At 38.1% G+C, this 24,495-nt stretch overlaps 1 protein-coding gene across 1 annotated transcript; it reads left to right on the top strand.

Annotated features, from left to right (window-relative positions):
- Positions 1-17,669: 17,669 nt before the first annotated feature.
- On the top strand, positions 17,670-20,441 carry LOC121409653 (lactosylceramide 1,3-N-acetyl-beta-D-glucosaminyltransferase A-like). Its single transcript, XM_041601563.1, has one exon. The coding sequence runs from the start codon at positions 18,083-18,085 to the stop codon at positions 19,109-19,111; it is 1,029 nt and encodes a 342-aa protein (XP_041457497.1). The 5' UTR covers positions 17,670-18,082; the 3' UTR covers positions 19,112-20,441.
- Positions 20,442-24,495: the final 4,054 nt, after the last annotated feature.

Here is a 24,495-nt window from a genome sequence, read left to right as displayed (position 1 = left end):
TGCGGGAGAACAATTTTGAATTTGACTTCCTCTCCGTTATCTGACTCCCAACGACGACATAGACATAGAACGTTTTTTCTCACTTCAAGTTGATTCCATATCCGCCAGAGAGACTTCTTTGCATGAGGTTTGGCTTCCACTTTCGACAAATCTGGTCGGAGTCCACCTTCCTTCTTAGCTTCAATGATCCAGTTCATGCTTTCGTCTTCACATTGCATCTTACTCATATCTGTAGCAGTGATCGAGGGCTCAATCGTTACAGCATTGACGTTTTGCTCCTTTTCCTCCTTAGCTGATGCCCCTGATGTAGTTCTTCATTGTCTACGACTTCGCCTTGGCGATCAAGCTCTTGTCGTTCACAATGGGAACATGAACCGCAAGGCCTCCGGGAAAGACTGTCAGCATTGGTATGAGAGCGACGGGCTCGATGCACAATCACTAGGTTATATTCTGCTATAACTTGTAACCATCTAGCGATCTGTCCTTGAGGTTCTGTGAAGTTCAAAAGCCAACGTAGGGCACCATGATCAGTTCTGTGACTTTCCTTCCGTAGAGATACTGTCGAAATTTCTTGAGAAATGTAACTACTGCCAAGAGTTCTCTTCTTGTTACGCAATAGTTTTTCTCTGCCTTCGGAAGTGTCCTACTAGCATATAAGCCACTACCCTCTCTTCTCCATCGGTTTCTTGTGATAGAACAGCGCCAATACCCATATTGCTTCCATCTGTATCTAGGATAAAGTCCTTTTCGGGATCCGGATATGATAAAATGGGTGATGACTGAAGACGAGACTTCAGTTCTTGGAACGCTAGGTCACATTCGGATGTCCATACAAAGTCCCTTGACTTTTCCGTCAATTTGTGCAGTGGACGGGCAATATTGGCGAAACCTTCAACGAATCTTCGGTAATAGGAGGCAAGTCCTAAAAAACTTTGTACCTCCTTTACATTCGTAGGCTTTGGCCAATCTGCTATTGCTCTCGTCTTCTCCGGATCAGTGGACACACCATCTGATGACACAATATGCCCAAGATAGAGCACACTTCGCCTGAAGAGAGTACACTTCCGTGGCTTTAGTTTCAAACCGGCTTCTCTCAGTCGACTAAAGACTATATCAAGTCCTTCCAATTCTTCGGCCACTGTATTTGCGAATACAATGATGTCATCAAGATACACCAACAAGATTTTCCAGTGAAGGCCAGCAAGGACTCGTTCCATAAACCTTTCAAAGGTCGACGGAGAGTTGCAAAGCCCGAAGGGCATTACTCGCCAACTGTACAGACCTCCATGGACAACAAATGCCGACTTCTCCCTTGCCTCTTCTTCCAATTCAACTTGCCAGTAACCTGACGCAAGATCGAGCGTGGAAAACCATTTTGATCCATTCAGTGTGTCAAGAGAGTCATCAATCCGGGGAATAGGGTAAGCGTCCTTGATTGTCACGTGATTGAGTTTCCGATAATCGACGCAAAACCGCTTAGTCCCATCTTTTTTCCTAACAAGGACGACGTTTGATGCCCAAGGACTTCCAGACGGATCAATCACTCCTCTTTCCAACATGGATTCTATTTGACTGTTGATTTCTTGTTGCTCTGCTGCTGGAAATCGCCGTGGCCTTTGTCTTATAGGTTGTGTGTCTCCAGTGTTGATTTTGTGTTTTACAAGGTTCGTTCGTCCAATATCTGTGTCTGATTTGGCAAACACATCCTGATTCTTGATCAATAAGTTGGCGATCATTTCGTGATGACTCTCGTCTACATCAAGTTTACTTCTCTCAAACAGGTCTTGAAGATGATCTGGTACGATTCCTCCACCAGTGCCTACTGTACACTTTGAAGGCATGTTGTCTATCTCGTTCTCATTTACGGGTGTAAAGTAACCTGCCATAGTTCCTTCCTTAATCACTGCATCTTCTTTACCTGGGTTAAAGAGTCTCAGGGGTACCAAATTTTGATTTACATCTGCTAACACACGAGCAACCAAAATGCCTTTCTGCCCAACCTCACAACTATCCGATGTTTCTATTATTCCAACGCCTTGTGCTTCATTCACTCGTCCCCTTACCAACACCTCTTGGCCAGGGCTTACTCTTCTGGTTTTCTCGACCGTCACTCTCCTGCATAGTTTCCTGCCTTCATTATTCATTAATTTTATGTTCTCCCCATTTAAGGACAATTCCATTCTTCGCAGGTATAAATCTGCATTAGTTGCGAGCAGAAATTTCATGCCGAGTATCCCATCTATGCTGCCTATGTTTGCAAACATTACCTCGATACTACAAACACTTTTCCCAACGCGCAACTCTACCGTGGAACTTCCCAAAATTTCCATGGGACTGCCGTCAGCATTTCTTACTTTTGAATCAAAGCTTTTCAGCGTTGGTCTCTTTTCACTTGAAGTTTGTGGTATACTGTGGAGGACAAAATTGTGTCGGTCGCTCCTGTGTCCACCAGAAGTGAAGTTTTTATCCCTCTTATTTCAACATCTACATACAGACCATTTTGTCCGTCTCTTATGCTAGATGGAGAAGTGAAATATTTGTCAGAAATATTTATATGTGCCTTTCCATGTAGATTTGCTAAGTTGTTAGGCCTTTCTTTCCTATAAGCCTTCTCTCGGCCAGCAGAGTCAGCTGCTATTCGTTTCCCGACGAATTGTTTCTGTTGGTTGTTGACAATGCCTTGCAATATGTCCCATTTTGTGACAATTTTAGCATTCGAATGTTGCCCATCTTTCTTTCGGATCGAATCTTCCCCTTGGTCTCTTTTTTTTCACGTTCCTGTTCTTTATGTTGCAATTTTTCACGTAGGAGCTGCACCTCATTGTGAAGATTCAGAATGGCAGATTCGGACTCATTTTCCGCTTTCCGAACGGCATGTCTTGGCCTTCCTCTACTTCGCTGCTCTTCAAGTTTGACGAAGTTTTCACTTGTCAGTGCTGCTTGTATTGCCTCATCCATCGACTGCGGACGAGATCTGAAAACACCTTCTCTGGTTGATTGATAGCCTCGAGGAAATGAGTTCTAGCCAGGCGGTCTTGTGCCTCCTCATGCAATTCTGGATATGCTAGTACAGATAAGTCCCGTATAGCTTGTCCAAGCTCCTGCAACGTTTCATGATTACCTTGACGTCTAAATCTGAGTTCCAGTAGATAATTCTCTGCAAGTTGTCCTGGTCCGAACCTCTTTTCTAGAAGACCAATGAGGTCCTTGAAGTCTAAATTCTGCACGTCAACATTATAGGACCGCCAATAACCTTGATTGCAGGTCCACGGAGACTGGCGCTAAGAAAAACCTTTGCTTCTTCTTCTCCCCAATTGTTGGCTAAACAACAAGCCTCGAAATGTCTTGAATAATCCCTCCAGGGAACTTTACCATCAAACTTGTCTGGAATTATGTTGGGTTTGGCGACCTTCAGCACAGATGTATGTGTAATTGGCTGTCCAGAGCTACATGTATCTCCCATATGGTTTCGTTGTTTTCCTCGTAGACCGTTTGTTTGCATAGGTTCCCCCATTTCTGATCGAAGATGTCTCCTATTAGTAGTAGAGGAGAGTGGTGGTTCCCATTGACTATCCTCGAATGCTGTTCGGCCTACAGGTGAAAATGGAGGTTGGCGTTCATCGATGCGAGGAGCACTCTCCGCCGACCAGTTTTCCATTTTCCTTAATGGATCCATATATTGCTCAGTCTGACAAGGCTTTCTTTCCATTGAACTGATCAGGCGACCCAAATTCTCACGGAGCCCATGATTTTCTTTCCATAGCTCATCACTTTGCAACTGTGAGCGCTGCAACTCAGCTACCAATACCTCTAATTCATCTTCCAACTGAAGTTACCCCGCCGCCATGTTGACGATTCAATGCCTACTTGGCAGAAAATTGATGAATAAGATGAGCTGATAAAGGCGTCTGCAATTGAAAACACACTAGTAATTGTGCACCGATTTTGCACCTATAATATAGGTGCCAAGTAATAGAAAGCGCCTGCAGGAGTCACGATGACAAAGGAGCTTAACAGCACGAAGATCCCGTAGATGATGGCAATGGAGTATACACGTGCTGTTTTGTAGACCTTTTGTCCGTGTCAAACAATGGTTGCTTAAGGCGACGTGAGATAGAGTGAAAGCGCCTGCAGGTGCGGTCATGTGTATAGCCTGTGCGTGCTGAACACTGCTCTAATTGTATAAGGCGCCAATGAGATGAAAAGGCATGTATATGTGCTTGTGTGTCGCCTGTAGGTGTTAAGCACTACTTCAAGGCGCCACCTTGATAAAGGGGCCTGAAGGTGCTGATGTATCGCCTGTATATAGGTTTTAAACACTGCTGAAATTATTCAAGGCGCCACCTAGATGAAATGGCCTGTAGGTGCTGTTGTATACCGCCTGCAGGTGGTAACCACTGGTGAGTTTGTTTAAGGCGTGTGTAGGTGAAATGGCCTGCAGGTGCTGGTAATCGCCTGACGGTGTAAGCCACAGTTGAGTTGGGTTAAGGTGTACATAGGTGAAACAGCCTGCCGGTGCGCCTGTAGGTGCGGTGAAACTTGAAGTAAACCCTCAACAAAATTAAAAATCCAGTCCAAATCCTATTAAGCTGACTATCCCACCGCTGCCACCAAGTTGTGATGGGTTCCCTCCCGTCACTCTCTCCTTTCTCTCTGCTATTAACTCATTAGACGGGACCCAGATCAGTTAATTGTGTCATTCACTCACGTGGTCAGCTTCCAATACCAGATCTCTCCCAAAACACATCCATAAATACAACCAACCCTTATAAAAATCGCCAATGGTATTTGAATGGTGCCGAATGGTAGTTGAATGGTGATCTGAATGGTAAATGGTACGCGAATGGTATTTAAGTGGTGTTTCAATGGTAAGTTCTTAATGGTAATTGGTAGTTTATTTAATGGTAAATGGTATACCATATACCCAATGGTGTCTCAGTGGTATGTGTCTAATGGTATGATTAGTATGATGAATGGTATACCACACACCCAATGGTGTCTCAGTGGTATTCAATGGTGTTTCAGTGGTATGTGCTTGTAATGGTATGATTGGTATGATGGATGGTATACCATTTACCCAATGGTGTCTCAGTGGTATTCAATGGTGTATCAGTGGTATGTGCTTGTAATGGTATGATTGGTATGGTGAATAGTATACCATACACCCAATGGTGTCTCAGTGGTATTCAATGGTGTATGAGTAGTATGTGCCTGTAATGGTATGATGAATGGTATACCATACACCCAATGGTGTCTCAGTGGTATACAGTGGTGTCTCAGTGGTATTCAATAGTGTCTCAGTAGTGTGTGCCTCTAATGGTTTGACTGGTATAATGAATGGTATACCATACGCCCAATGGTGTCTCAGTGGTATACAATGGTGTCTCAGTGGTATTCAATGGTGTCTCAGTAGTATGTGCCTCCATAATGGTACGACTGGTATGATGAATGGTATACCATATACCCAATGGTGTCTCAGTGGTATACAATGGTGTCTCAGTGGTATTCAATGGTGTCTCAGTAGTATGTGCCTGTAATGGTATGATGAATGGTATACCATACACCCAATGGTGTCTCAGTGGTATACAATGGTGTCTCAGTGGTATTCAATGGTGTCTCAGTAGTATGTGTCTCTATAATGGTATGATGAATGGTATACCATACACCCAATGGTGTCTCAGTGGTATACAATGGTGTCTCAGTGGTATTCAATGGTGTCTCAGTAGTATGTGCCTGTAATGGTATGATGAATGGTATACCATACACCCAATGGTGTGTCAGTGGTATACAATGGTGTCTCAGTGATATTCAATAGTGTTTCAGTAGTATGTGCCACTATAATCGTATGATTGGTATGGTGAATGGTATACCATATACTCAATGGTGTCTCAGTAATATCCATCACCATCCTCTCTTTTCCCCTTTGTTTCCTTTTCGCTTTTTGTTTCTTGGTAGTGAAAATTGAACGGCAGAAATGTAGCTCCTCTATCGTACGGTATACTGTTCATTTTTATTTTAAACTACGTTCTTCATATTTTTATTTTCAAAGTTTTATTCTATTTAATTTTTAATCATTTTGCTTATTTATGGCCGCTTTTTATGAAAAGAACTATATCTGGAGTGTTCCAAAAAGATATTTGCAATTAATCCGAAGATGCAAATTTACACGTTATATACATTAATTTTATCTAAAACATATCAATTTGGATTTTTTGATGGAAGAAACAATAAATCAGTTGCAAGTTTGCAATGAAAAGTATGACTTTCAATTGATTTTGGAGTGTGAAATTGATTTTCGTTCGATTGCAAGTTTCTTGCAATGCCCCATATTTTGCTCAAAATAAATTCACTGTTGGTTGTCTTGGTCCCCCAACCTCTATCAAATTCCCATCCGCAAACCCTGATATGGTCAGTCTGCAACGTCCAAATTTAGCCCCCTCCGAACCCATTTGTACGCTACTATAGCTGCTTCCAATCATGAATTATTCCTCTCTTTTTTTTTACAAATGATATTTTCAAAATTCTAATTCTATTTTTAGGCCCTAATTATTCTTTCTCACGGACGGCGTTCATAAAGAGGAGAGCTATTCTATAGGCCGGTCATTACTTGATTGAAATGATTTATCCATATTGTCTTGCTCCCCCACCCCTATCAAAATTCCCTGCCGCCATACAGGATATAGTACGTAACAGAAAAGAAATATATACTGAATGAAATCTCAATTTCAATCAAAACAAAAGCAAATTAAAAGGGAAGAGGAATGAGTAAAAAATATAAAAAATATAAAAAAACAAGAAAAGAAAAAGGCAAAGAAGAAAAGAAAGAAACAGAAAAGAAAAAAAGACAACGAAAATAAAAAAGAAAGAAGAGAGAGAAAAGGAAAAATATGAAGGGATCGAAAACTTTCTTTCATAGATTCCAAGATCCAAGGAAAACAGTGGCAAAAATTGATCTCACGCCATCATGGTTTCCATCCCAGAACCAATCGAGAGGAAAAAGAAGACACCCCTGATTTGGTTTAATTCACCCCCACCCATATCGGGATGTGTATTTATCTTGGCGAAGAAGTCCCCTCCCCCAGATTTGGTCATAATTTATCCCCCCCCCCCCCATATGCGTTGGCTAGCGGGGCCGCTTGGCTGCTTGCCAGGTAGCTCTATTATACATGTTGTTCTCGCACGCACGCGCGCACGTCTAACCGCCAAGTGCAATATTTGAAAAAGAAAACTCGATCTACCGGTACTACCGTTTTGCCGTTGATAAGTCCGTCGATAATTCATCAAAAACTAAAGGAACACGGGTCAGATTCGGACAGCGACTTCAAAGTCATTTGTAGAAGGCTAAACAGTAAGTTCTGTAACAGTTTTCTTTGATTTATTTATCAAATTGTCTCAAAATGTTCGATGTCGTTGTACTGCCACGACCACTGCACTGCCACCGTCACTGCCCCGTTTGCGCTGGCCGCTGCTCTACGGGCTGGGACGTGGCTTTGACGATAGGGAGTGCTTATGGTTTATGCTTTGTATTTGCTGAGTTTAGCTCGGCGAGCATTGAATAGTAATTCGCTCATATTGCCTGATGTTTATTGTCAATGTTTTACAAAAACCATCTCTGAATACATTGAATTCATGAATGAATGATTTGTTAATGCTAATGTCAAGACTGTCAAAGTTTTAATTGTGATAATGTGAAATAGACCGTTACTGCACAACGTTAATTCACTGAAATTGAAAACTTGCCGACAAATATTGCTTTGAAATTAGGCCTATAATTTGTTGTTGTTGTTGATAGATGTTGGTAAATGAGATAAAATGGAGGTGAAACATGGTAAGGGTCCTAAAGTTTAAAAAATGATAAAGGCTACGCAGGCCTATAACTTAGCTACACCGTACACACCACTCATTGCACATACTATTTCAATGGTAAAATGTGCACTTTGTGTGTGGAACTGTGACTGGACGGAGTGACAAACGATTCCTATTCAATTTTTCGAGGAATTATGCAGAGAAAACTGGCGCTAATGCAGTTTTGCACCGGCCGATTACCAGCATACCTCATCACCAAAACTTGTTCCCAAATGTCATGACAGGTCCCTCAGTCACATTTCGATGTTAATATACCCACCGCTTTTCAAAATATTGGGAATGACTGTATTTAGTCTGCGATCTCGACGTCGTTGATCTAATCCGTAGACATCACTTCGCGGATCGCTCGGATTCGCTGTAATATTTATATGGACTGAAGTTAGCAACCAAATCATGCTAACATGTGGCGAACAAACTGCCAGCATGCCGCATGCGAATATTTTGATCGCATAACTTCGGTCCATATCAACATGACGGCGAATCCAAGCGATCCGCAATATTTTGAAAAGTGGTGGGCATATTGTGTATTGATCTCAAAATGTGTGTAGACAATTCTGGTGGGGAGTTTTGCTCGAAGTTGCATGCACAACGAACAATTGTCCATAGACTGTGTACAACGGATAGATCGTCTCCGCAAAGCGATTCGAAGACCGCTGATTGGTCAATCGCGCAGATCACGTCATGACCACGTGGTCCCAAAAATAATTCCTTTGGACTGCGTGCGGAAGTATCGATAGCGATATCCGGTCACGTTGTGTACGCGGTAAATGGTCTTGGTTTGTGATCGGATCGCTCCGGTATCGATCGAAAATTATCGAAACTCTGCAATTTCATGCATATTCACGCGACGCTCCGAAACCCGGAAGCCAATTGACTTTGTGCACGTTGCGATAGACTCTACAAAAGGGGGACACTTGTGTAAGAAAGCCACATTTTTATCAAACACATCGACTATTGCTCTCAAGGTGGGGGCACAGGTCAAATGTGCCCACTTGGATCTGCTTCTGCGATTGTCAATACCAGAAAATTGGAATTTATGTCATCGATTACCCTCCTTTTGAAAATTGCTGCTCTAGAAATTTGATTTCAGATGACATAGCTATTACTAGAATAAAGCATGCACAGTTATAATACAGCCTTGTCTGAACTACGCTGAATACTATCACATTTCCTTATTTTTATCCTGAATTCTGGGCTGGTAATCAGAGATCCATGAAAAATATCTTTGACATTAAAGTTCTAAGATCATTCTTTTTCTATTACTATATTAGTATTCTATTTTTGTTTGTATCTGCACATACATGCAGATTTTACAACACTCAAATTGATTTTATTTCATTTTCAAAGTTTGGACGACGGATACACTGGATGATAAGGTAGATGGTCCAGCCTTATCTGGGAATGACACGACGGGTGTTGAACACAGAAAACGTGCCGTGTACAAGAAACAATTGGAGTTTATGAAAGGTAGGTGTGTAAGAATTTTCTTGAGTAGAAAAAATTGCAAAGCTTCATGAGATAAAACAGATTGTATTCCTGCAGTGGCATAGCTGAAAAAAAAACCTTGTCAGGAATGGTAAAAAAATCCTGAGAAAGGACAAATGTCATCCCTATTTAGAGGAGCACACGTCTTTTGTGACACCCCCCCCAGAAAAAAAAAATCAGTATGTTGGCTGAGGGGGGAAGGGTGGACACTTTCCCCAGGTATTCATTTGTTGTGGTATTTGTCATCATTGGGGCAACCTCCCATTAGATAATAGGTTATTGTCTACCCATCTATGGTTAAACATAAATTTATTTATATTTTACAAAATGTTTTGTTGATATTTGTTAATTGGTATCATTCAATTGAATGGTAGATTATACTGCAAATTTCTCGATATATAAAAAATATATGAACTTCTAAAGAAAGCTTACACACACGACAAGCATTCATATTTTGAACCCTTAGCTAATATACTGTCCTTTGCATTGTTTTCATCCAATATTTCTTATTGCAGCTTCAAGGAATTAATCCTGCCGGGTACCCATTCACTTCATCTGGGTCTAGTGATGCACAGTGTGGATGAATTTCGGGCTGAAGGAAAACACACCATGGCTAGGACTCAAATTCACGACCCTCTGTTTGAAAGGTGAGAGAAAGAACCACTAGACCACGACGTTATAAACCAGCTGATGTCATATCCCCACTTGTTCTTTTGTATTTTATTACAAGAAGTCGCGCTAATTTACATTTTGTCCTCCGAGAACTATAAAAAATGGAGTGAAAATTTATTTCAAAGACATGTCCACCCTAACAAAAAAGTTGATTTGATTAAAAAGAGAAAAATCAAACATAAAAATCGGATGAAAAATAAGAAAGGTATGACATTTTTAAGTTTCGCTCAATTTCACTTAATAGTTACATGCACATCCAAGTCGGTATGCAAATGAGGGAACTGATGACATCACTCATTCACTTTTCTTTGTTTTTTAAATATGAAATATTATAATTTTCTCCTCATTGTCCAATGAAATAAAGTTTTATTTTTATTTTTTTATTGTCAAATCTGTAAAAATTGAAATATTGTACAATTCAAACAATGAAAACCAAAACAAAAAGTGAGGGACATCATCGATTCCCTCATATGCATGTGGGTAAATTGTGTATATAACTATTTTGTGAAAAATAGGCGAAATTTCAAAATGTCATAACTTTCTTATTTTGCATCCGATTTTGATGAAATATTTTGCATGATGCTTGCCTGATTTTCTCTGTTGATTCAAAAAAACCTTTTCTGTGGTGGACTTGACCTTTAATGTGAAGATATGCATTGCTGGAAATAATGATATGATACTTGGGACATATCATACACACATGTATGAAAATATGAAATAATTATTTCATTTTATACAATAAGCCTAACAAATATTCCTGACGATCATGTGTACATTGGGTTAATTTTTTACCAAAATGTTGTTAAATTTCAAATTCAATAACTTTGTTATCAGATTTTAATGAAATTTTCAGCATGATCCTTTTCTGATTCATTCTCTCCCTACCAAAATCTCCCCTTTTCTCATGCTTTCTTTCTATGGTCCCCTTCATTCTCCTTATAACTATGTTATATGTAAAATGTAACCGGTCGTCCAACCAATTTAATTGAAGGGCTAGAGGTACTCGAGACTGAAAGCTATGTGATATAATTCAAAGTGTACATCAGACAAACAAAAAACACTGAAAATTTCATCAAAATTTGTTGAGGATTAACGAAGTTTTGACCAATTAAAGTTGTTATTTTTTGGTAAAACTGTTCTCTGCAAGTCCTCATGAATATACAAGATCACAATTTATATATTTTTTGTATTATATGAATTTAAATTTTGTCCAAGCTCGGTTGTAAAAAATTACGATTGACTACTGATTTACTGTGTAAGACAATAATCATATTATTTCTCACACATAGTTGAGTTATTCATTTGATTCAACACAACAAAAATAGAAAAGAAATAAGTGGGTATCTTGTATATATCATTTTCTATATATTTTGCAAAAATGGTCTCTATTTTTCTTCTGTTTTTAGTGTTCTAAATTGAATAATTTTCTTTCCCTATTTTCATTATATTTTCTTTCTATTTGTGATATATTATTTATTTCTTAATGTATCATTATTGTATTTATGATAAACTTTTGGCGTGTTTCTACAGTAAATCATTAAAAACAGTTTATCTTTTCCGGACTCGAATAACCTTATCATTCTTAAACCAACCTGTTTCTACAGGCGTAATAATCTCTTTAATTTGCATTTCGCGTTGCAAATACGGCGGAAATCGGAATATTCAACCTATAACCTCACATTGCATATTGTTATGTCAAAAATTGCATCTCGTTAGGAAAATTTTCAAAATTCATGGTAGATCTCACTCATTGTAGCAGGTACATATTTTTCGCGATCAGCTGGCGAGATAAAAAACGGCCAGAATATATGTATACTGTGAAATCGCACTTCTTGGTTCAAGCACTTAAGCCAGACACGTATGCTATTTTGCCCCGTGTTTTTACAGAAAAGTAAAACGGATTAACATGGCAATAACCACCTCTCAGAGAGATGGTTATGAGAAACCGTATTTTGCGCGATGCAATTTATCAATAAACCGCATCGCGTCTGTTTCTACAGGAAAGTTATCCGGGATTCTGGATACTTACTGTAGGCGGGTAATACCTTTTAACAATTCTATGTAGAAACATGCCATTGATATATCTTTTTAGGTGAAAAGAAAAAAGAGACCAATTTGGGAGTACTATTTTCCCCCCTTTTGGGGATATTTCATTTCTTCTAGGTGTGGCACCCTTTATTCATTTGGCCATGTGAAGGCTATCACACATTTTGAGTTTAATCTTCGAAATTTGGTGTTCATTAGTTTGTTGTCCAAACTCTGTCTTACATGTAAATGTTTATAGGAAGATTAACATAATATTTATGTGGAGTGCAATCATTGATCTCTTGTGGAGTCGCACAGTCACATGTATTCATAATATGGTGCTTTTATGCCATACCTGTCAATACTCTATTGTACTTGAACTTATTAGTAAAAAAAAATGTTTATTAATGTCGTTGAAATCAATTACACACAACAGATTTAACATCAAGTTTATTGTATTACAAGTATCAGGTTTGTATGCAGAACAGTGGTTTTGCCAAGTACTCAATCCATGTAAAATGCAATATGAGAGAACAGGTTTATTCTTGGAAATGTTAGTCTTCATTTGTTGTGTTTTTCAATCAAACTCTGTCTTGATGCATGTTTATTTTTAGATAACAAGATTGACAGAGTATAGATATCAACGAGTAGCTAAGTCATATATATTAATAACTTATGTGCTTTAATTATAAAGTCTATACTTGTGAATACTCTGTGCCATTTATGCTGTACTTAAACTTCTTATAGTAAAAACATTTTATTGACGTTCTTGAAATAAGTAACTGTTTTCATTTTTTTTCTTGTGTATACTTATTCCATTATTAAGCCTACCACTAACCCCAGAGATATGCTGTTCACCATTGGTCTACCATTCACTGTACTTTATTGGCCTACTATACATTGCACATCGTTGTTCTACTGTCTACCATTCAGTGTAAACCATTGGTCTACCATTGAATTTACACTTGTGGTCTATAGTGTATGACCAATGGTGTTATTTGAATGGTTGACTAATAGTATAGTGTGTATGACAGTGTTGTATGGTAAATGGTAGGTCAATGGTGTGCGGTGTATGGTAAGCCTATGGTGTACGGTGAATAGTAGTTCAATGGTGTATGGTAGGCCAATGGTGTACTGTAAATGGTAGGTCAATGGTATACGGTGTATGGTAGAATGGTGTAAAGTGAATGGTCAATCAATGGTGAACGGTGTGTGGTGTACGACGAATGGTAGTTGAATGGTGTATGGTGAGTGGTGAATGGTACACGAATGGTGTACTTTGAATGGTACGCGAATGGTGTACGACGAATGGTAGTTGAATGGTGTATGGTGAGCGGTGAATGGTACACGAATGGTGTACAGTGAATGGTACGCGAATGGTGTACGATGAATGGTACGCGGATGGTGAATGGTACACGAATGGTGTATGTTGAATGGTAGGCGAATGGTGTATGGTGAATGGTGTAAGGTAATTGGTAGGCCAATGGTGTCCAGTGAATGGTGGCTGAATGGTAAATGGTAGGCCAGTGAATGGTGGCTGAATGGTGAATGGTGGTCAATGGTAAACCTGTCTATAGTGGCCATATGGTAGATCAATGGTGAATGGTGTTTGATCAATGGTATATGAATGGTAAATGGTGCTCATGAATATGGTAATAGTAACGTCCGAATTATTTAAATTAGTTTGAATGGTATACCATTGAGGCTTGAATGGTATACCATTGGTGTATGGTGGGTGCTGTGCGAATGGTATTCCAATGGTATATCAATGGTGTATGATAAATGGTAGTCAATGGTATACCATTCAATTTTTTTTATAAGGGAACGCATATAAATTATACTTGAAATCAATCTTGAAGTTACAGCACTTTATTTCCGGGTAACTTACCCTTATACTTATACTTATACTAATACAAAACACTGTGTCACACGAGCGGCACCTCGAGATCATCTGCAGCGCCCGGCACGTACGTCCTCCCGCAAGGCCTCATAAACTGCAACTAACCATTTTCAATGGACCGACGGACATACGTGCCGTGCGCTGCAGCCGTTTCGCCACGTGCACGCACGTTTACAATAAACTGACTTCGTTACAATATATTAATGTAGCTGATCAAGGTCAAACACCCTTTACATGCAAAATAATATTGGTAGATGTTGATGTACATGGGTATTGGTGTTGATATACATGTAGTTATTGATGTAGTCAATGAATAACATACCTCAAAGGCATATGAGTACTTAAGCAAACAAAATGCAAAGGTTTGCTGGATCAAGGTCAGACGTATTAAGTAATGATATTGATAGATGTAGTTATTGATGTACATGCTGAGGTTGGTTTTGATATATATGTAGACATTGATGTACAAATGTAAATACAGTGCTATCAAGGGCGTAAAGCACAAACAGCCAATAGAAAGATGTACATACATTGTACATGTACTGGATGCAAAATTATTGATATAGATAGATATAGATATTGATGTACAGTTGTTGTTGTTGTTATACACGTTGATGTAGATATATGTAAGTTCAGTACACTCAATAAATATAACCTCAGGCTTAAAATATCAATATACATGTCAATGTAGTTATTGATGTACATGCACTCTAAAAAATGAAGTGCTAATTCAGCTCTCAAAGAGCGTGTACTTAAGCTGCACTTCGGAGTGCTGATTTTTCTCGTTCAAATTTGAACTAGACAAATCAGCACTCCGAAGTGCAGTCACTATGCACGCTCTTTAAGAGCTGAATTAGCACTTCATTTTTTAGAGTGTGTACATGGATGTTATTAGTGTTGATATGCAGGTAGATATTGATGTAGATGTAAACATAATACTATCAATAAGTATCATACATGTAGCTCAAAGGCATGTTAAAAACAGTTACCGATGCAGGAATGTACTGGATCAAGGTCAGCCTGTACAAAAATATTGATATTGATAGATGTGGATTGATATAAACATATGGATATTGATATACATGTAAGTATATACATGTATACCTGTATGTATACAAAATTATGATTAAATATCAAACCTCAAAACATAAATCTGCAAACAGTACATGGATGCAGTGGTTCAAGGTAAAAAATAACCTTCAGATGCAGAACATTGATTAGAGTCAGCGACTACAAAATTGTAAGGTCCTGTGACTACAAGTTTGACAGAGCGGTGTGAGATGTAATGAGTTTACGTGTTTCTTTGCCATTTGCTGTTTTGATTAAGGCAATTATTCTTCCATCCATTGTCCAGGCCGAGCGTACTTTTTCATTGCGAGCTGTTTGTGAAAGTAAATTGGCATTCCTTTTTGTCAAGTCCTCTGATATTACTACTTTGGATCCTTTTAATTTACGTCGATTCTTAATAATCAAAATATCAGTGGTCATACAATCACACAAAAAATTGAATATTAGTAAAAGTATTCACAAACCGAGAGGGCATAAGTAAGACTTGGTTTCGAATAACCAAACTTTAAAGAGTGCTCGAACAACACATTGAAAGCCGTTTATACCTGTAACTCTATCTAGGCCGAGATATTTTGGGAGTTAATATGGCCCGGGGGGGGGGGGTGTCTCCCAGGCCCCCTTGAGATCTCGGAAATTGGCCGCACTATCATGCCGAAAATTTGCGCGCAGATTGTCTTGGATATTATCTACAATACTCTACAGTAATTTATTTCATACAAATTGGTATTAAGCGATTATGCTAATTTATGCATAATTAGTAAGCGAAATCTTACTTTTCCCTCCTACTCCCTAATAAAGCTCCGATTGTTCCAATTTTTGGTATAAAATCTTTTTGATGTTCCTAGCAATGAATTTTACACACATTATTGAATTTTTAAGTACATGTGTGTTGTTAACCATATACATGGACAAAATGTAACGTGAGTAACGTAACGTGAGTAACCATATTATCTGCACCTCAAGTAAAAAACATGTGTTCTTTATTTTTTTAATTATATACAAAGTTTGTCTGCCTAATATACTTCTTTGAAATGGATATAATCAACTTTCATAAAAGCCTTGTATGAGGAGACTTTTCACTTATGTCCACTTTTCATTTTATGCATGTCCAAATCATGTAACGTGAGTAACCGACACATTTCAAAGATTTGCTAGGAGCATAATAAAATTTCCTAAGTTTTGTTTTTATACAAAGGATAGTCAGACTGTGTACTTTGTTGTGATAAGAAGATGTTTAATTCCTATCAATAATAATGGAGTTACAGCTCTAAGTATGAGTCAAGGTGTCTCCAAATGTAACGTGAGTAACCATGGAATAGCCCGGAGGATTTCATTGATCGGTGTATAGAGTGAAAAAAAAAACGAAATTACGTTCAGATTTTTACATTTCATGACCTAATAAGGTCGTTCCATTTACCTAATATTCACACTGAGATATGTGAGTAACAATATTATGATTAGTATAACGAGCTAAAGAAGGAGTCATTTTTTAAATGAAACAAGGGTAAAACATAAAGTGAAATACACCGTTCAAAACTTTGTTTTTGATACCCTCTTTTCTTCCTGCTTACTTCTCATTTTTTCCTCTTTTTCCCCATTTTGTGAAAATGACATTCTGTGGAAAATACTTTGTCTTTGAGATTTCCTACGGCATTTTATGTCTTATTGTTTAGGGTATACCTGAAGGTGCCATAATGATAGTCTAATTTGTTTGACATGATTACAAACTTCAAAAAGAATCCATGACATATCCAGTGACACTGAAAACTAAGATAATTTTTTGACATTTCTCTCTAAAACCTTTCAAATTGAACTTCAAAACCAAAGCCATATAGGGTGAAGATGAGTTTTTTACACATTTTGTATTTCTTCTCTCATACGTGTACTGTATCAAAGCAATAGCTCTGATCCAGCTGAGGCATGGCGGCTTGTCATTGTTCAAACTCATCTTCACCCAACAAAGGAAAATATAATTGGTATAGTGTCGAAAATCTGTCTATCCGACGGTCAATTGGATCGGGCTCACCCTAGCCACTAACCCGTCTCTGTGGTCTAGTGGTTAAGGCACCGGCGTTCAAAGCTGGGGGCCCGGGTTCGATTCCCGGCAGAGACATTTTTTCGGCATCACCAATTTTTCCAAAGGGTAGATAGCTCTGGGGAACCTTGATTTAAGCTACGCCTACCATTGTTCTCTCTCTCTTTTTCTCTCTCTCTATATATATATATATATATATATATAAGTAGAAATTATTGTAATTTCATGTACTGCAGATCTGTTTCGTAGGAACAGCAAGAACGCTGCTCCCACTCTTCAGGTAAGTGAAGTGATTTACCTACACTAAATCACTTCACTTTTTACCTGACGAGTGGGACAAAAAGGAAGAGGGAATCACTGCAAAGTCACGAAATAACAAATTTTGTCGATCTAGGGCATGCAAATTAATATATCCATCGCCCCGTTCGAACAAGATGCACGCTTGTGACGTCATGCCAGTCATGGTATCAACCTTTGTATCAATCAATAATAAGATTGATAACACAACGAGTGATGTTCATTGTTAGAATAATTGGCCTCCATTGCCAACGGACATGGAAGCTTCAAATATGGGCGCTCGAAATAAAATTGTTGAAGGAAGCAACTTTTAATGAAAACTGAATTATTTATAATGAAGCCGCATACGCACTACCAGAGATAGTTCTCTATTCAGTCAACATAGATCGTGTATGACCATTAATGGAACATTAATATGTATAACAGGCGCTGATATCAGAGTGTATCCATACATTGCAATGGGATGGAGGTATATCGTCTTCAAGTGACACTAAATGTCGACCGACCATTCTATGATAGTTCATTGCCACACCCGAGTGTTGAATGTCACAAGGAAAAAAGATCCAGATGAAGGAGTTATCGCAACGATTATAGTATATCAAATGGAAATATTGGATTCATAAGGTAAAATAACTCCCATCCATCTCCCTGGAAGATGAACACCGCACTGCTGTAAAGAGGTAGGCGAACAGCACCGTGTCAATTAATTCTGATTAATAGAATAAATTGACATCATGAGAAAGACACTGCAGAAATGGTCGGTGCTTTTGGCAACCGTCTTTACCATTGGTATATGCATCTCCCAGCTAGGCAAATCGCATGTCTACATTGCAACAGAAGGATTGATAAGAACCAACATAACAGAATATGATCATAATTCACTTGCAAATTTTGAACCCGACAAACCTTCCACGACGAGATCAATGCTCGGCTGGATGACAAATTCCAAATGGAGACCTGGAACTAAGTTGGATATCTACGACTTTCTGATTAATCCTGTAGATACGTGCAAAACCGAAACTGTTAATATCACGTTACTTGTCTTGATCAAATCAGCACCAGGTAATGGACAACGAAGGGATGCTGCAAGACGAACATACATAAGAGGAGCATCAGATATGAATGTATCAGCCAGAATGTTGTTTGTTGTCGGACACTCCGAGTCAGAGGATGAAAGAGAAAACCTTCAAAAAGAGGCTCAAGCACATGGGGATATCCTTGGAGTAAGCTTCCTTGATCATTATTACAACCTCACTATCAAATTAATTATGGGATTCAGATGGGCCGCTATGTTTTGCAGTAATAGTGATTTTATACTCTCGATGGATGATGATGTAATGGTTGATATCGTGACCCTGGTCAATGACCTCGATGCTTTACCTGTGAGGAATCGTTCGAAATTCGCTTTGGGGAGAAGGGCAGAGGGTTATTCACCACATCGTAACAGTACAAGTAAATGGTACATACCTGAAGAACTCTACCCAAACGAGTTCTACCCTCCCTTCCCATATGGAAATGGATATATCCTGTCGCATGATGTTGTCGAAAAACTTTGCTTGATGTCCAAAAAATCACCAGCAAGAATACCATTTGACGATGTTTATTGTGGTATATTGTTGGACAAGTTGGGAATCACAATCTTAAACCGTAAAGACTGGTTTAGGAATCGCCACCCCCAAAAGCGATATCGCGACTACTTTAAAGTTGAGTTGACTGGCAAACGAATGGATTCCGCTTGGAAGATGTTTAAAAGAGACATTTGACGGATAACAAACTACAAGCTAGGAAAAAGGAAAAAGTCACAATTTTGAATCTTTATTGGTGCAAACAAAATGCAACCATAGGAGCATTTTTTTTTGTTGGGGGGATAAACATATGTTATTATGGAGTTCAACCAGTAGGCAACAAGAATTTGGAAATACACGTCTGAACTAGTCCTTTAACCTTTCCGATACGAGTCTAGCAATATATTTTTTTTTCTTTTTCTATTTGTTGTTAATATAAAGCAAGATGCATGAAGCCCATATCGTCATGAAGCGTCTATCATCCCCACTTGTTGTCCTCTATATTAATGTAAGCATAGGCTGTTTCCACACACTTTGCTGTTTCTAACTAATATAGAAAGGCAATCCTATGCGCAGCATCCATTATTCCGCTCTCAATAATTTGTTCCGCACGACGTGGTAATGAAATTGCTGCATGATGATTTTTTTTTTCGCATGAGCAGTACTTTAATAGGGTAGATGGATGCATTAGATTATTAAATGTACAAGCCTACTTTACATTTTTCTGAGAAAACTAAATATTATACTTTGTAGCTGTAGCCGTAAAATGAGTTCTACTAGACGGAATGGTATCAGATAATAGGCTCTATACACGGTTTCAAACATGTGATATTGTATTAGAAGATTTTGCCATTTTTATGATATTTAATTTTGTCATGTCAACTTTTCTTAAATGAAATACATATACATGTGTATTCGCCAGTACTTCGGTATATTTTGTTCCGCACGACATGACAACGGAATGGCTGTATCGATAATGTTATTTCTTTTCGATTGAGTAGTGCTTTTTTTTACATTAGCCTTGGTCAGACATGGGATCCTAGTCGGGATAAAAATAAATATGCATTTATTACACTTCCAAAAGTATATTTCATATCAAAACCAAGACAAAGACAGAGTTATTCTGACCTTCTTCCAATTGAGGTACTCCTACTGGCTTCCAGTTGTATCTTTGTCGGAGTAACTTTGTTCAGAGGGGCATTACTCCGATCTTTCCTCCAACTGGGCTTCACCTGGCCCTGCTCCAGCTAAAACAGCCTTCAACGATTTGAGCAATTCCAAGCAAAAGTGGACATTTACCAAAAATTTATATTAGCTCCATTTCAAATCTGGATCAAATTTTTATTTCAAAACTCATTCAATTTAACAGAAATCTATTGCTTGTTTTGTAAAGTTTTCTTTTGGATAATCTGAAGGTCATAATTCTACATCATATCAAAAAAATACTAAAATATAAGTTCATTTTACATTGCCTGTGCGTGGATATTTCTTATGTCACTCTGTAACCGTCACATCACCGGGTATGGGTCCCGGGGGGGGGGGGAGCACTCGACCAAAAAAAATGGTGGGGGTGTGCCGCGGGTGAGACAAAAAACGGGGGCCTTGGAGCGGGCTTATTGTAAAAAGGAGGGTCCTCGGAACGGGCTTCGTCGGGAACTACAAATGTTGGAACGGATCGCCAGCGTGTGAGTGTCTATGCATCCCCATGGAACGGTCATGGATGATAATTATGCAGCTAGCGCGGCCTCCGCCGGGTGCGCTCGCGGAGAGCTGAGGGTGTCACGCGCGTAAAACATTCCCCATAGACTTGTGTTAAAACGGCACTTTTGAAAAATTCATAAAAAATAAATGTGAAATTAGAGGGTGAAATGTTTACTACCATTGGATAGGATATATATCTGACATTCCATATCTGACCAGGAAAGGTTACCGTAGCCAGCTCATTTTAAAAATAAATCACCATTTATGAAGATAACTATGAATGGATCAAATTCATCAACTGAAACAGTAAAATAGCCCTAATTAGTCCGCCAGTCAAAAAATAGTTCCAAGTCACTTATTTATCTTCCCAATTTGGGCGAAGGAAGTTCTGGGGAGCGTTTCATCAATATTTTCATCCGACAAGTTGTCAGATCTGACATCTTTCCTTGATTCTGATTGGCTGAGAGGCACTGTTCCTATGGGAACTGTCGGATAAACTGGTATACTTGTCGGATAAAATGTCCGACAAGTCCTTTCATGAAACGCCCCCCCAGTAGTTACCATTTCTAGAATCAGTGTTAGATTTTGAATTATATTCATACATTTTTGTCATCAGCAACATCAAATTAAAAAAAATCGAATGGGTTGGTCGAACGAATATCTTTAGTCCTCCTGATGTAATTAGGCTCATGGCACCTGAGGCGATGGTAGACAGCGCTCTGCGGCCGCTTTTCACCAAAATGCAGCTCATTTTAGCAGATCAACGCGATGGGAACGGCGTAACGAAAAATATGCGAAGCTTTGGAGCATATTTCTTTCTTCTTTTTTTCTCGATAAAAAGAAAATGCTATGCCTTGGAGCGGCTTTCTTTGTTCTTCTTCTCAATAAGACAAAAATTTTATGCCTTGTAATGGAAATTTGAGTGTAAAAATGGGGGTCCCCTCCGAGGCACATACCCACTATGCATTATATACTGAGTGCCCCCCCCCCCGGGGGGTAAGGGTTTACGTTTTAAGTCTTAATGAATGAAATAATACACCATGTTTTAATGTAATGCAGCATATTAAAGCTAGAAAAAATAGAATCCAATCAATAAATCAAAATTATGATAGCAATTCAAAGGTCACATAGTTTGAGCAATATGTTTTCTCCTCATATATACATGCCAATTTTGCGTCACTCCGTAACCATGTTTATGAATATTCATATCTCATTAATTTAGTGGATCAAAATAACAAATGTTATAAAAGTGGGTTTCAGCAACTACTGTCAGGTACCATTTCTTTGCAAATAACTATTCAAATATGGGTGATATCTTTGTTTGAATGCAAAAAAACTGTTTCTGAATGTCACACCATAACCGTGGAACTGCCCATTTTCTACATGACCCCAACACAAATTCAATTTATTATCATAACTCTTAAAATAAACAGCAGCTGATAAGGCAGATATTTCGAACTAATCAACCTTTTCTGTTGCTGTTATGATTGCTACCTATATATCTTATGTATATTACTTTGGTATCATGTTTGTATCGTTTTAATAAAATTTATCAGCACAAATGTTCTTTTGTAAATAAAATACATGTAAACAACTAAGATGCATTTGATTGCATATTCTAATTATCGTATTAGAAGAGAAAATGTCACAGCTACATATGAAATAAAGTGCCATTGTTCGTAGAAAATGTTGTTCGTTGTATAAGATTATGGACAAATAAATTATAGCATAGCACTTTTTATTGAGAAAGATATTTTAATTGAATTGTTCTCATTTACCAAATGCTTTTGAACAACATAATTGGATTACGGTACTGCATTCGTATTTTTGAGATTATAGAATATATACATATTTTGAGTCATTTGTAATGCATTTGTAAAAAAAAATTCTGAATTTTATGACATTTAGAGATGTAAAAAAGTAAACTCCGGGAAATTCCTTACACGATACATTATTCTTTAGTGGATTTTCTAAAAACTTGAATATTTCTCTCATGTGCTTGCTTTAAAAACATATCTTAGTGGACACTAAATGCATCTCAAAAATATATATACAGTAGACCTCAGTGCTATATTAGCTTCCCAATGTCACGTCATTGTGCGTTTGTTTATTCTAACGTGTTTTAATCATATACTGCGTGTCGTGTATCTATTCTTGAATACCATTGATAATAATATCTCTGTTTGGGGACCCGACTCGATCACACGTCCCTTTATAAACCAGTTTACAGTTACCTCAATGACAAGTTTGTGCAAATAACTTATCCTTTCTTGGCAAAATTCAAAGCAAGGTTTAATCAATGCTGATATAACAGGATACAAAAAATGCAAAGAATATAGGTGACTAGAACAGTTTATTAGCAATTGGTCTAATGCCAATTCGTCCAATTACCAACTCGTCTACTATCATTTGGTCTACCGTAAGTTCTTCTACTATCCAAATTGTATAATTGCCATTTCATCCACTCACCATTTCGTCCAATAACCAACTGGTCTAATAGCCGTTTAGTCCATATACCATTTACTTAGTATAGTCTAATTGGAATAAGACAGTGTTAATTGGGCAAAATGAAAGAAAATTAAATGGATATTAGACCAAACGGTTTTGAGACGAAATGGTCAAAGACGAACTGGTGATAAGACGAAGTGATAATTGGACTAAATGGTTATTAGATTCCAGCATGCTGCATGTTCTAGTCGCCAATAGATGCATTGTTGTGTTCCAGTGGGTCTAATGAAAAGCGGAATTCAAAAGAATATATGAATAATCAATTAAAACATCAAAACTGGTGTTTTAATATCTCACTGAATATCAAATCACCATGATGCCATTTGAGTTCAAATTACCCTTTTTCACAAAATATGATTTTTCATTATGAACTATACAAAATCATTTGTCATGAAAAATATATATAGCAAAGTTGCCAACTCTAGTCTTCAGCTTTTTACACACTTTTAAGCGTACCGATTTTGTCATTTCCATAGAAACTACCGCTTTTTTAACGAAGATTTTGATAAGAATATTTCCAATATTACGAAACTGGACGACTTGATGTTAAAAAAATCCACCTTATCATGCCGTCAATACCTGTAAAATGCAAATTTCATTCTACATAGTTGACTATTTTTTTTCTCGGTCGGTCGCACTAACTCTCTTGCACGGACCCACTGCATGCACTTCATTACCGGAGCAGTGTTAGATGTGCATGCATACCTACGTAAAATTTAGATTTTAAATTTGAAAAAAATGCCCCAAATAAAAAAAACATAACAGTATTTCATCGAAACTTAAGTCTATTATTTCCAACAATATCAATAAATGAAACAAACACATATAAAATTGTTGTTAAATTTGATACTGAGAACATAATTTTACACCCGAAAACGTCCTTTAATTCCTTAGTCATGCACACTTTCAATTCAACACTGACAGCTCATTCATCATGTTCATTTTGAAATTTGTTTCATCCTACATGGAAAAGTTACAAAAATATAAACTTTTTTAATGTTTGCACTCAAACAGGCACAAAATTTTACCTTTCCTGAATATCTGCACCTTTATCTTTCAGAGTGTAAAAGTAAATAATATCTACGCCGAAGAGTACAGAAAATCTACCGGTATAAACAACACATCGCTTTGTCTCTGGTATTAAACTTCGCTCTTTTGCATTTTTGTCTTGTGGAGTTGTCTTTTTCTTTCCTGCGGTATTTTCAAGTATTCCTAACCCATAGGCGGATCCAGGGGGGCTAGAGAACGCCCACTTCCCCGTTGCCGCCCCGTTGTCGGCGCAAAAAAAACGAAAAGGGGAAGAAAGGAGAGAAAGAAAAAGGGAAAATGATAGGAGAAAAGAAGAGGTAAAAAGAGGAGGAAGATAAATAATT

Source organism: Lytechinus variegatus, chromosome 2, assembly GCF_018143015.1.
Source record: "Lytechinus variegatus isolate NC3 chromosome 2, Lvar_3.0, whole genome shotgun sequence".
Classification (NCBI taxonomy): domain Eukaryota; kingdom Metazoa; phylum Echinodermata; class Echinoidea; order Temnopleuroida; family Toxopneustidae; genus Lytechinus; species Lytechinus variegatus.
This window is presented reverse-complemented; position numbering and strand designations above follow the sequence as displayed.